The 12,723-nt window shown below is 46.2% G+C and overlaps 1 protein-coding gene and 1 long non-coding RNA gene across 3 annotated transcripts in view; one reads left to right on the top strand and one right to left on the bottom strand.

Annotated features, from left to right (window-relative positions):
• Positions 1-9,869, bottom strand: part of PCDH10 (protocadherin 10) — a 42,711-nt gene extending 32,842 nt beyond the window's left edge. For both annotated transcript variants that reach the window (XM_043902423.1, XM_043902422.1), the window contains exons 1-3: positions 6,400-9,869; positions 4,744-4,802; positions 4,086-4,192 (exon numbers count right to left, since the gene is read on the bottom strand). In XM_043902423.1, the coding sequence (XP_043758358.1) occupies positions 4,086-4,192; positions 4,744-4,802; positions 6,400-9,027 (2,794 nt within the window). In that variant the 5' untranslated portion in view covers positions 9,028-9,869. The remainder of the gene's footprint in view (positions 1-4,085; positions 4,193-4,743; positions 4,803-6,399) is intronic.
• An 80-nt stretch (positions 9,870-9,949) lies between these two features.
• Positions 9,950-11,957, top strand: LOC122693510. Its single transcript, XR_006340929.1, has 3 exons — positions 9,950-10,044; positions 11,390-11,481; positions 11,892-11,957. It is a non-coding gene; the product is annotated as an uncharacterized LOC122693510 (long non-coding RNA).
• The last annotated feature ends 766 nt before the right edge of the window (positions 11,958-12,723 follow it).

The following is a 12,723-nucleotide window of genomic DNA, read 5'->3' as shown; positions in this document are numbered from 1 at the left end:
ATTTCTGTAGTTTTTGGTTTGGTTTGGGAGCAGAGATTTTACAACATAATTCATCTATGAAAAAATCAAAACATGCAGATCAAAATTTTCTCACTACCTAACATATTTCAATATATTTATCTTTTTCTCCATGTTCTCTTAATATTTGTCTTATATCTTTTTCAATTGTAAATGTCTCTGCATTACCTAGTTGTAGCTCATATTTTCACCAGAAACCTGGTGAAAAAGAAAAAGCTTTTGCTTATTCAGATTATGGTATAAATTCACCTTATTTGTAAAGCCAGAAGCTAATTACCAGTATCTAAATTCTTTTTGGAGTTGAGAAAGGGAAATTTTTAACTTTATGATAGGCCGAAAATTCTTATTGATATTGCAGTAGTAGTACAATGGCTTAATTTATTTCATGATTTATGTTTATCTACTAGTATGAAAACACTGACAATATAAATCACTTTTTAAATTTATACTCAAGTTTTGAACATGTGTCATGTACAAGTCTCATAATAATTAGTTAAGAAATAAACACATTTAGAAGCTAAGCTGTCTTTTAAATAAAAGAAAAATTTAGAAGAAGAGAAATTTGAAAATTTTCAGGTAGATTATAACAAGTAACATTAACTTATGAGGGTTTTCTTCTTCAATACACATTTTAAGAAGGTCAATTATTAAAAATAAATTCAAAAAAAAAAAATTCAAATTTAATCTTAGTGTGCACATTGTAAGTACTTAATAAATGGGGGGAAAAAAACAACTACTTACAGCTAAATAGATCTTAGATCTACCTCCGATAATACTAAAATGTTTAAGACTATGCAGCTAAAAATGTTGTATCAGTATTTAAATCAGACAAAAAAATCTATCTTTTAATCTAACGGTATTATAAAATGGAACATGTACTAGTTTTAAGTTCATTTCGTCTTTTTTTTTTCAGCTATTTACGCTGTGATTAATCAGTTTCTCCCCTTGTGATAGTTTATGCAAGCATTTACCACATCTCCTTGGACTTCTGCCATACCTACCCAATACATCAATAGTGCAGTGAAATAAACGGAAAGCACCTTGACAAGCCTATAGAAAGAAAGTGCCACAGACCAGTGGTCACGTCGAAGAATTCCACACATGGAGCCAGGTGCAGTGGAAAACTGAAAAAGCTTATGTGATTCTCTGTGCAGCTGCCTCCGTGTTTAAAGCCCTTCTATGAACAAGATTGGTGACTGCAAATGGCTTAGAGAGGAGAAAAGCAAGTGGGGAGGAGGGAGAAAGAACAAAAAAGAAAACTATTCATAGAAGAATAAACAGAAGGCATATCCAAATAAATAAATACAAATTAATGTTAACATAGAAAATGAAAGTGGGAATAAATAAAGACTTAGGAAGTTTAAACAGGTGAAGAACTAAGCTAGACAGTGTATACTATGTAACATGCAATGAGATACAAACTAGAGAATTCAGAATTCATATCTTTTCAGTGTTGTTTTTCCATGATAGTCGAACTTTCCCCTTTAAAACCTAAAGCTGAGTGGGATTTGCTTATTAGCTCAAAAGTTTTCCATATCCTAAACCTGGAAACAGATGTGCTATGAAGAATATTCTCTAAATATCGCAAAATTGGAAGATCATCAATACCTCGTTGTACAAGGAAATAAAGCAGATGTACCTGTTTGCCTGAGATAGGCTTAACTTTTAGGAAATACTCTAGCCACTTGGTGTGAAGTTTATAGTACACAACAAAGAATGGACTGGAAAAAAGTCATTAAGTAAAGGCATCTTAATTCTCTGCATTTAGGGTTTTATACTTTAAAAGGTAAACAATGCAAAATCATTTTAACAATGAAACTAGATACATTAAATCTGACTGCAATTCAGCACAAAAATGTGTAATTATTTCTTAATACAAGTGTGTTAACACAATTCAAAAACAGCTATCATTGCGCCCATATGTTGTGGCAACCTTATAAATGCTAATGAAATAGTTCCGCAGATTGTTAACTCTGTAATACTTTTACATGTTAAAAATCTAAGGACAGAAAAAAAGAATTTGCCATTTTGATAAGAAAAATGAAAACTACCCCGCTTTTAAACATGTTTTCCAAATACAATTTAGCATTTAACATTTTCAAATGTTTTGACATCTCAAATAATTTGTAAGTAATATTACCAAAATGGCAACATTGAGTGCTTGTGAAATAAAAGAGCTGCTGGGAAGGCACATTGATAAGAACATATTCCCGTCCATCTTCCAAATTTAGCACTTTTTGCAGATGTTTATTCCTTTCTCTTTCTTCAGTTAAGTTATTATGGCTCATTATGTCTGAGGAACTAAACTAATTGAAATGTTCATTGAGACTGGAGTGTTACAGAAAAAAAAAAAAAAGTAAGGGGGAGTGGGAAAGGAATAAAATACACCCAAGGAAACATGCAGCGGGGGATTTTCTTTTTTTAATGTTAAACATTTTGTTTCCAAAGCTTTAAAAGGCTGACTATGAAATCAGAAACTGAAAAAAAGAATAGGAATGAGCAATTCCAAACGTACACCTTTTAAAAGATAACAATAAATCATATGTCATATATAGGCCAAAAATGAAAGGGACTTTGTACTCAAATATAAACTTCTGGCAAGATCTGGTTTGTTGTCAGGTTCCCAGACACTAAATAGATGCTCTGTTCACTTAGCGTGAAGGCCCGCAAGGGGCAGGGACCTCCGGGGATTCTTGGCAGTTCTCAAGTCTCATTAGGTCTGCATATTAATGACTTGCAGCAATATAAAGAGACCCTTGAGCAGTCTTTTCTCTCCCTCCTCCTGCCTGTGTTTCCCAAGGCCAAGGCAGCCTCAGACACACCACACATGAGCCAAGTGGGGCCAGTAGCCACCACTGCTGCCAGGCGACGGTGGGGCGGGTACTGCCCTTTGACACAGTGCCTCAACATCTTTCAGAGGTCCATGCAGTGTGTTAAGGAATGGGTGCTCTCGAGGATCAGTTACCTTGAAAAGGAGAACCCTATCTCCCCATGGCTTAATCACTAACCAAAACAGAGCTTAAAGCTCAAGTGAATGAAGTTGGACCTCCACACAGTCCAACGACGGGCGCTTTTTAGAAGTGACACAAGTTAGCTTGCCTTTGCATTGCTTCATGTGTCAGATGAATGCAAAACTCAGTTGAAAGAGAAAAAGTTTAAAAAAAAATTCATAAAGCATCCTTCATAGTTGAAATGCAAACAAAGTAGAAAGAAAATCCAAACCTTGTGAAATTGTTTTCATTATTTTAAGGTACATATTTTATTTCTTTTCAGTGTTTTCTTTAATTGTTAGTAACTAGAGTTATCAGGATTCTATAAAACTTAAAGGGGACATGTGTACAGGAGAAAAATAAAGTAAAACAAAGTAAAAAATATGTATCACATTGTAACTCCCACCAGGGAATACCTTCAAGCTTACAAGCAAATACACCCAGAGGTCAACTTTTGAACATGGATTCTGTTGAAAATATGAGGAATGCCTCAGAAAATGCACATTATCAAGTGTTTACTAATGTCTTGAAGCCTAAGAACCCAGATTTGGAAATCCTGCTTTCAATCTATTCATGACTTTTAATCACCATTCCTTCTCTCATCAGCGTTCAGTGGTATGTAAAATGCATTGCTCTGGAAGTGAGAAAATTTGGATTTTGCTTCCCAGTCATTCACTTTTCCTCTTGTGACCTTGTACAGGTCAACCAATTTCATTCATCTTCTGTTATTTCATCCATAAGCAAGTCTAATAATAGCTTAATTGACTGAAGACTGGGGACTGGACCAGGTGAGCAATCTATGTCCTTTGTACGCAATATAATTCCCGGAAAGAACATGACATAAAAAAGAAATGTTTCACGGTCTCACGTATTCCACAATGAATTTCTAACTTTCATTCTCTAAAGGAACATTAGACTGTATTACAAGTCCCTTTGAGTATACAATTGTCAACATAGGATGACACCAGTTTTCTGTAGGTTTACTAACACTGAGAACTACCTAAAACATCATCCTCTGAGGATTTATTTTTTAAAAATCCACTATAAAAGTCAGCATCGCCCTTTAATCACACTTACCAGCTGACTGGCCGCGGTTGGTGGCGTCATGATCACTATCTCCCTGTTCACTGTCTCCATGACCACTGTCCTTAGAGCTTACTATGTCGGCTTCCTGGAATGCAGAACTAGAAGTACAAAAATGTGAATATTAGAATAAAAAAGATTGAAGAAACACAGAAAACATTCTTCTGCCACCACATGGTCACCTATGGTGCTGCAGATGCTTATAGCTCTTGATTTCTGCTTAAAGCTAGTTTTTAAAACCTTAAGCCTAACTCTCCAACCCTGAGCATCTGCAGTCAGTTTGAGCCCTTAAGGCATGTAAAGCTCAATCATTATTCTATGATTAGAGCTGAGCATATGTTTATATCACTGTCATAGGACAGATATATATGTATATGTCTGGAATAGTTAGGAAGATTATCAGAAGCAGTGTAAGAGTGTAAACTGACAAAATATTCAAATATACTTAGTGGTTGTATATAAAAGAAACACACCAATATTTTTTAATTTATTGTCTAGAAAACCTAATATAATCAATATTTATGTCCTGTCCTAATTGGAAATACTTTATCATTTTCTATTTTGATATTGAATAATATACCTAATTCCTACTTTTAGTAGGTCGCAATTTGTCTATACACCAAGCTAGGAAAAAAAAAAAAGGAGTCCATACCTGTTAACTCGGCGAGGTCTGTCAACTAGATAGCTGAGCTCTGCTCGCTGATGTTTATTCTAGAAAAAAAATAAATAAATCAAGAGCATTCGAACGCTATGGGTTTACCTAACAGTCTGATTTTGAGGTTAGTAACTATTTCTAGCTTAAGTAATTGTGTACATTATTAAGGAATTTCTAAGCTGTTCTAAGATCTCAGACTAGTTATTATAAAGACTAGTGCTAGTAAAGGCAAGAAGATATGCAGATTTTGCATATCTAGATTTTCAGTAAAGGTTAAAAAAATACACAAATAAAAGGCCAATTTTAAATGTGTCTGTGTGTGCGTTTTAAGGAGAGAATGCAAATAACCTCATAGCTGGCCCTCATAAACTATTGTCTCCAATAGAGTCAACCTAGAATATGCTGCAGTCTTCCTTTCAGTGGCCTAAAAAAGTGTTTAGGTGCATACTGGTTGACACAAGAAAAACAGCACGCTCAATAAGCAAAAAGGTTGGATATTTTATGGAATAATTTTGTTGTTTATTTTCAAAATGTGCTTAAGATACAAATGAGCTGTACAAATATTCATGAAAGTCAATGAATAATATCTAAGACTCAAAATAAATAAAATAACCTGCCAAAAAAGGAGTTCATAATACCCGCTTCCCTCCTGACCCCAATTCTTTCCCGCTCCAAACACACTCTGCATTCTCCTCCCCGCCTCCACCACCCCACACGCACCTTTTCCGGTCCAAACTTTCTTTTTACAGAAATCAACTCTGTTCTCCCTCTCCCTCCCTCCTTTCAACTTTGCCACTTCTCCATCTTAGAAAAGGAAATCGGAATTGACAAGCCAAATTCTTTGATGAAGAAAGCCAACAGCAGTGATTCATCAAAAACGATGGCAAGAAGGTGATTATTAGCTAAAAGGAATATGTAAGACAACGACTGTTGAAGCCTTTCCGTGAGTTTACGGCTTACAGGGGTTTGTGCCAAAGCAACTTCATTCAAATTCACACTGTGTGGGCGTTGGGCTTCAAGAACGTCTGTAAATGCTGTCCAGAGTAGAACTGAAGGCTTTTTTTTGCAACCCGAGTTCAGAGAACAAGGATCACTGAAACATGCATTCGAGTTTAGACAACTGTGCAAAGTTAAACAATCTATAGCTTACTTTTACACGCGACTGAAGGCATCGATAAACAAAGCCAAACAATTAATTTTATTATGCTTGGGACAAATGCAAAGAGGAAAAAAAGACCTTTGCCAGTGCCAGAAGGTCCCTCCCTGCATTTCCCTCTCCCCTCGGGCACTTTCTCCTTTAGTCCCAGCTTTCTAAGAAGGGAAAGGACTGGGGTGGGGTGGGGTGAAGGGACTAGGATTTTAAAAGGAAAGATGCCAGAGGGAAGAAGGAGGGTCCAAGGTGGCAAAGCACCAAAGGAGGGCAATGAAAATAAATGTGGAAGGGTGGAGCGCAGAAAATTAGGGACGACACGAAGTTTAAGTTACACAAGAAGGGGTGGGAGAGGCAGCTTTCCCTTCCTGCCCCCACAAAGATACAAATAAGCTAATATCCTAAAAATAAATACACAGTGCACCAGAGATACAAGGGCCGGGCTAGAGGAGGCTTTCGGATGGAGGAGATGAGAGATGGTGGTCCTTTCGCTTCAGCCTTACCTCGTTGGACAAAATGCTTCCGTTGGAGATGATGTCGGGCTGCTGGTCTGTGTAACCGGTGACGATGGCCCCGCAGGGGTTGTGCTCAGTGTCCGTACTCCGCGATGGGCTGCAGGGCTTAAGGAACATCAGGTCGGTTTTGGCGGACTCGGGGGTCAGGCAGACCTGGTAGCAGTAATTCTGGTTGTGGTGATGGGAGCCAAAGCCCCCGGACTCCTCCACCGGCACCTGGGCCGGGTTACTGGGTACGTTGGAGCTTTGAACCAGCATGATGTCCGACTTGCTAAGTTTCTTCTTGCGCGCCCGGGCTTGGCGGCCGCAGCAGGTCGACCCCCCGCTGCCACAGCAGCAGCAGAGGCAGCAGTCGCTGGCCAGACACGTGTAAATATTCAGCTTTTTCTCTTTCTGGCACCGCACTGCAAGTACGATCATGGCCAGAAGGAAGATGAAGGATACCGAGCCCAGCGCGATGATGAGGATGAGGGTGAGGTCCAGCGACGTCTCCCCGCCGCCGGAGCGGCTGGGGCGCTGGTGCTCTCCTGACCCCCCGCCACCGCCCCCGCCCCCGCCCTGGGGCTCCACAGCGCCATCCACCAGCTGCACCACCAAGGTGGCGGTGGACGACAGGGGAGGTTGCCCGTGGTCGCGCACCTCGATCACCAGTTCGTAAGGCCGCTGGGGGTCGCGCTTGGCCGGCACCCGACGCGCTGTACGGAGCTCCCCGGTGCGCCAATCCATGCGGAAGAGGTTCATTTCGTTACCCCTCACGATGCTGTAGGTGAGCCGGGCGTTCTCGCCGTCATCTGCGTCCACCGCGGCCACGCGGGTCAGCAGGTAACCGGGCTCAGCCGAGCGGGGCAGCACCTCGCGCGCCGGAGTCCCGTTGCGCCCCGGAAGGGGGGCGACGATGGCAGGAGCGTTGTCGTTCTGATCCACGATGAGGATGTTGACCGTGGCGTTGCCAGCCAGCGCCTGGGGGCTACCGGCGTCCCGCGCTTCCACTTGGAAGCTGAAGTCCTTGAGCTGTTCATAGTCGAAGGAGCGCAGGGCGTACAGGTAGCCGTTCTCGGAGTTGATGGACACGTACGTGAAGACGCTCATGCCCTGGATCTGGCACTCCAGGATCGAGTAGGCTAGCTGGGCGTTGGCGCCCTCATCACGGTCTGTGGCGCTCACCGCGTAGATGTAGGCGCCTGGCACGTTGTTCTCGGTCACATACACGTCGTAGACCGGCTGGCTGAAGCGCGGCGCGTTGTCGTTCACATCTGACACTTGCACCTGGATGGACTTACTGGTGGAGAGGGCAGGCTCGCCCCGGTCGCGAGCCACCACGGTCAGGGTGTAGGAGTCCCCCGCCTCTCGGTCCAGGGGGGCCTCGGTCACGATGGTATAGTAGTTCTTGAAGGAAGACTTGAGGCGGAACGGCACGTCCCCCAGCAGCTCGCACTGCACCTGCCCATTCTCCTCGGAGTCGCGGTCGGTTACGCTGAACAAGGCCACCACCGTGCCGGGCGCCGCGCCCTCGCTCACCGCCTCCTTCACGGTGCTGAAGCTGATCTCCGGCGCGTTGTCGTTAGCATCCAGCACCCTCACTATCACCTTGCAGTGCGCAGGCACGGCGTTGGGGCCCAGGTCCTTGGCTTGAACGTACACTTGGTACACCGGGCTCTCTTCGTAGTCTAGCTCGCCGCTCACCTCCAGCCGGCCGGTGCGAGGGGAGAGTCCGAAGAGCTCGCGCGCCCGGGGCGAAATGTGGCTGCTGAAGGCGTACACGACCTCCCCATTCTGGCCCTCATCTGGGTCTGTGGCGTTAAGCTGGATCACGAGCGTACCCGGCGGCGAGTTCTCTGGTAGGGACACAGTGTAGACGGGTTGGTCGAAGGCGGGCACATTGTCGTTGGAGTCCAGCACTCGGATGGTGAGTAGGGCCGTGCCGGTGCGCTGCTGCTGGGGGAGCAGGCCCCCTCCCCCGCCGCCGCCTCCTCCTCCATCTCCGCCTCCCCCTCCTCCCCCGTCCACCGCGGTCAGCACGTAGCGGTGCACCGCTTGCTGCTCTCGGTCCAGAGGCTTCTCCAGCACCAGCTCGGCGAATCGGTTGCCATCCCCCTGGGTCTGCACGTCCAGGGAGAAGTAGCTGTTGGGGGTGATCTCGTAGTCGCGCAAGGAGTTGGTACCCACGTCTGGGTCGAAAGCGCTCTCCAAGGGGAAGCGGGTGCCTGGCGTGGCGCTCTCAGAGATCTCTACGGTCAGGTCCGGCTCCGGGAAGGAGGGGGGGTTGTCGTTGATGTCCAGCACCTCGATCTCCACCCGGAACAGCTCCAAGGGGTTCTCCAGGAAGACCTCCAGGTGCAGGACGCAGGAGGGGCTCTGCTTGCAGATTTGCTCGCGGTCAATCTTCTCATTCACGTACAGCACCCCGGTCTCCAGGTTGAGGTCCAAGTAAGGGGTCCGAGAGTTGGGCGCCGTTTGAAAGCCGCGAGCGGAAAGTTTTGTAATGTCCAAGCCCAGATCTTCAGCGATATTCCCCACGAAAGTGCCATGTTCCTGCTCTTCCTGCACCGTGTAGTGAAGCTGGGAAAAGACTCCTTCCACCATCCAGAGCAAGGCAAAGAATAATAGCACAATCATCTCCAAAGGGAAAGGAAGCAGCTTCCCGCAGCCAGTCAGCCACCCAATCACCTCCCCCACCACCACGAAAAAAAAAAAAAAATCTCAAATAAAAAATACAAATAAAAGTGCGCTATGTGGGGGGGCTCCTGTGGCTTTCTGTCCTTACAAATCTTATTTCTTTTGCTTCATTTTAGGGTTTCCCCCAATTCAACCTCATTTTTTGATTTTAGAGAAGGAAGGGTGACAGGCGTCCCCTTTCCTCATCTGTAATCTTCCCACTGACCAATTAATAAAATAATAATACAATAGTCAGCGTCCTTTATTCCGACAGTCTTGGCGCAACGCGGCGCTGGCAAATCCCAAGGAGGAAATTTCGGTATTTCAAGACTGTCCTCGGTTTGTCTTCTCGCTGATGGGAGGAGGAGGAGGAAAAGGAGAAGGAGGAGGAGGAAGATGAAGAGGAAGAGGAGAAGGAAGAGGAGATGCTGTTGGCACCGCTGAACATGCCTCTTACTGTCAACGGCTGGCAAATGCAAAAGGGCTTAAAAACAGCGAGGGAATTTTGTGCCGGAAAAGCATAGAATGGCTCTGCAGCATAAAACTTTCATTCTCTTCATTTCTCCGGATGGATGTTCTTGGCATTTTTTCCTCTTTCTATTTGTCTTTTTTGGCTGTCATAGTCTTGCCTCTCTCTGTCCTCATTTCCACCGTCGTTTGCCTCTCAGTAACTGTGATGAGCAGTTTCTTTTTTGCTGTTTCCTTCCCAAGCCTCTTCTTTCCTCTAACCTGTCTCTCTGCTTTTCAGTTCTTCCCTCCTCCTCCTGCCTCAGCCCTAGAGCCTGCGATCTCGGCTGGCAGTTTCTGAGCTCCGAGCGCTCCGCTTCTCTGTTTTTGCGCAGCGCCCTCATTCTGCCAACCAATCGCCGAGGAGCACCACCCACCGAGTCAGAGCTAATTGGACAAGCCGGCCGTCAAGAAGGCGCGTCACGCAGCAACCGGGCCGGGCGGGATGGAACCCGCGCCTGGGCTGCCGGGGTGAGTGTGAGTGTGAGAGCGAGAACAGCCCGGCAGGTCCCGAGGTGCTAGCTGGGGACTCTGCCGCGGAAAGTTCCTAGTCCCCAGCCGCAGGTAATGGAGAGGGAATAGAGAGGTTTCCCTGTTTGCATCAGCAAATGCGAAAACATAATAGCAGCAGCGGCATCCTCTCCCGGGAGCGGGGTTTCCAATGACGCTAACATTCTTTTTCCTTTAAGGTGTTTTCCTTGCTGCTCATCGTGAAAATAAGTCACCGAGAAAAACAGGGAAAAGTTGCAGAGGGGCCACTAATTGGCAGGGGTTACCAAATTAAGGGACCCTGGCGGAGATTAGCAGGACATTTAAAAACAGATATGGCGTAGGCTGTGTCAAACTAAGTGTGAAGGTCTTGAAGGGGCTGCGGGGAAAAGGGGTGAGACAGCTGGAGTGTGGAGCAGAGGTGGGTCCCAAACAGCCAGGGGATGCAAGCCCAGGGATGAACGCTGGCGGCTCCTATAGACGTGCAGACGCTTTATACTCGCCTCTTCCCTTCCTAAACGTACATCTACAGTATCTTACCAAAAGATTAATTCGCTGGGGGATCTGATTTGAGCTGTGAGCCCTTTGATCAACGACTGAGGAGTTTCATTTGATCTCTGCTTTCCAGCCCGCCAGCCTAGCGCTGACTCTCTGGCCTCGGGCACGAGCTCTGCCGTTCGCTGCAAGGCGCCTCGAATATCCCTGCGCCTCCCCCTGCCTAGTGCAACGCAGCGGCGGCGCGCACAAGCTTTTTTCTGTTTTTTTTTTTTTTTTTCCTGACAATTGGCGATCTCCTCCTCCTCCCTACACTAGACCCGAGCACCGATTCTTGCCCAGCCTGGAGCAAGACCGCAGGATGAGGGCAGCCGGGCGGCTGTGAACGCGTATGCGGGAGGGGTTGGGGGTAGGTGCGTGGGCTGGGGCCGTGCACACGCTGGGCCCCAGTGTGTGTGAGGCTGCGAGTATCTGCGAACGCGCTTACACATCCATCCACGGCGCTCGCATCCATCCTGCAAGGTCCCGCGCATCGCTCTGTATAAGCCCCAACGGAGCATCCTCACAACACCTCCGGGGCCCCGAAGGATGCGCTTGAGGAGCTCCGAGTGCTCACTCTCGGCGAAGCGCGGGGGCAAAGCGGCGCGTAAACGCACCCAGTTCTTGTGAAGTTAAAATACAGCGCGAACTCTTCAATGCCAGAGTGGATTGAATGTTAATTCTCCAAAAAGATTTTTAAAAGCATAATTGTGTATTAATTAATGGGCTGTAGGGGGTTGTTTATTCAACCAATGCAACTCTTGTTCAGTTGCCTTCTTATGCTACAAGATAGAAAGATCCCTTGGGGCTTCCTGGTAATGAATGACCCGGGAGTAACACCGCTACAACCTGCGGGAAAAGGAGAGTCGTTTACCCGATCCTGAGGTATGTTGTCATTCCCTCCTGGCAGGGAATTAAGAAGGGCGAGTGGCCGCGAGAGTATAGACTGAGACTTGCCTCTCCGAGTCCCGCGAGTGCCTGTCTGCTGCTCTAGGCCCCCCGCCCCCCATTGGCTCTTTCATGGAGATAGGTCCAGCCTTTGAGCGGTTGGAAGGAAAGGATGCCAGCAAAAATGGCTAATCCTTTTCCAGCTGCAGTAAACTGACGATTGGCCAAAGCCCAGGGAAAACCGCTGCAGTTAAAATGATTTTAGCGTCACGTCTGCAGCTGAGAATGGAGCGTCAGTTTTTAAAAGAACCTGTGGATCAATGAAAAGGAGATTATAGTGTATCTGAATATTAATAATGGCATTGCATCTGTACTTTCTCCCCCTCCCGTTCCTGATTTTTCCTTAGATCTGCAGGATTGAAATGAAATGTTTTGAGGTCTTCAAGCTGACTCATCAAAATAATCCTGGAGCATTTTTTAAATGACGGTAATTTTCTAATATTTCATTTGTACGTACGGAAACACTTGTGTGTGCGCGCGTGTTTGCGTGTGAGAAGCATGCGGCTGAATGACAATGCAGATCCAGAAACTGTGGGAGGGGGTTTGTCTTCTCAAAACAGATGAAGTTTGAGCAGACTTTGGACGTTCGCTTAGAGCCAGAGAGCTTCCAGAGGTGGAGATGAGAACGTGGAGAGATGGTCAGATTTGCCTGTAAATAATCGCTACATCCACTGTAATACTTGAGCTGCATTTTTTTTTTTTTTTTTTTTGATAGCAGTTGTGTTCGAAAGGGAAACTCTGTCCACAAACGTGGGTTACAGGCGTCTCCTAGCGGCGAAAGCGGCACAGGACAAGCCAGCGAATTTGGCTTTGGGGCTCTGGTTCGGCTGGGCCGGCCTGTTGGGGGCTCTGCAGGATTTCTTGGATCGCAGAGGCCAGGATCCGCGCCGGCGACGCCGGCCGGGGTCCTCTAGAGGTCTCGCCTCTCTGGCTTCAAGTCTCCGAGGCGCCCTGGAATCGGCGGGGTTACGACGGGGTCTTCCTCTTGTGAGAACAAGCGCGAGCCCTCGGTCCGCCTCCCTCTACGTTGCTCCAGCCAAGGGTAATTGCAAGAGCATGTAGTCCCGGGCCACGATTCAGACATTGGCTTTAGCAACCTTCTCTGCCTCCTCACCCTGGCACCATTAAACAGCCCCACCCCGTCACCTAAGGAACAAAACAGCGCTTTAACTCTGTCTT

The sequence above is a fragment of the Cervus elaphus genome, chromosome 5 (genome assembly GCF_910594005.1).
Source record: "Cervus elaphus chromosome 5, mCerEla1.1, whole genome shotgun sequence".
Taxonomy (NCBI): Eukaryota; Metazoa; Chordata; class Mammalia; order Artiodactyla; family Cervidae; genus Cervus; species Cervus elaphus.
The sequence above is the reverse complement of the archived record's forward strand: the minus strand, read 5'-3'. Positions and strand labels throughout refer to the sequence as shown.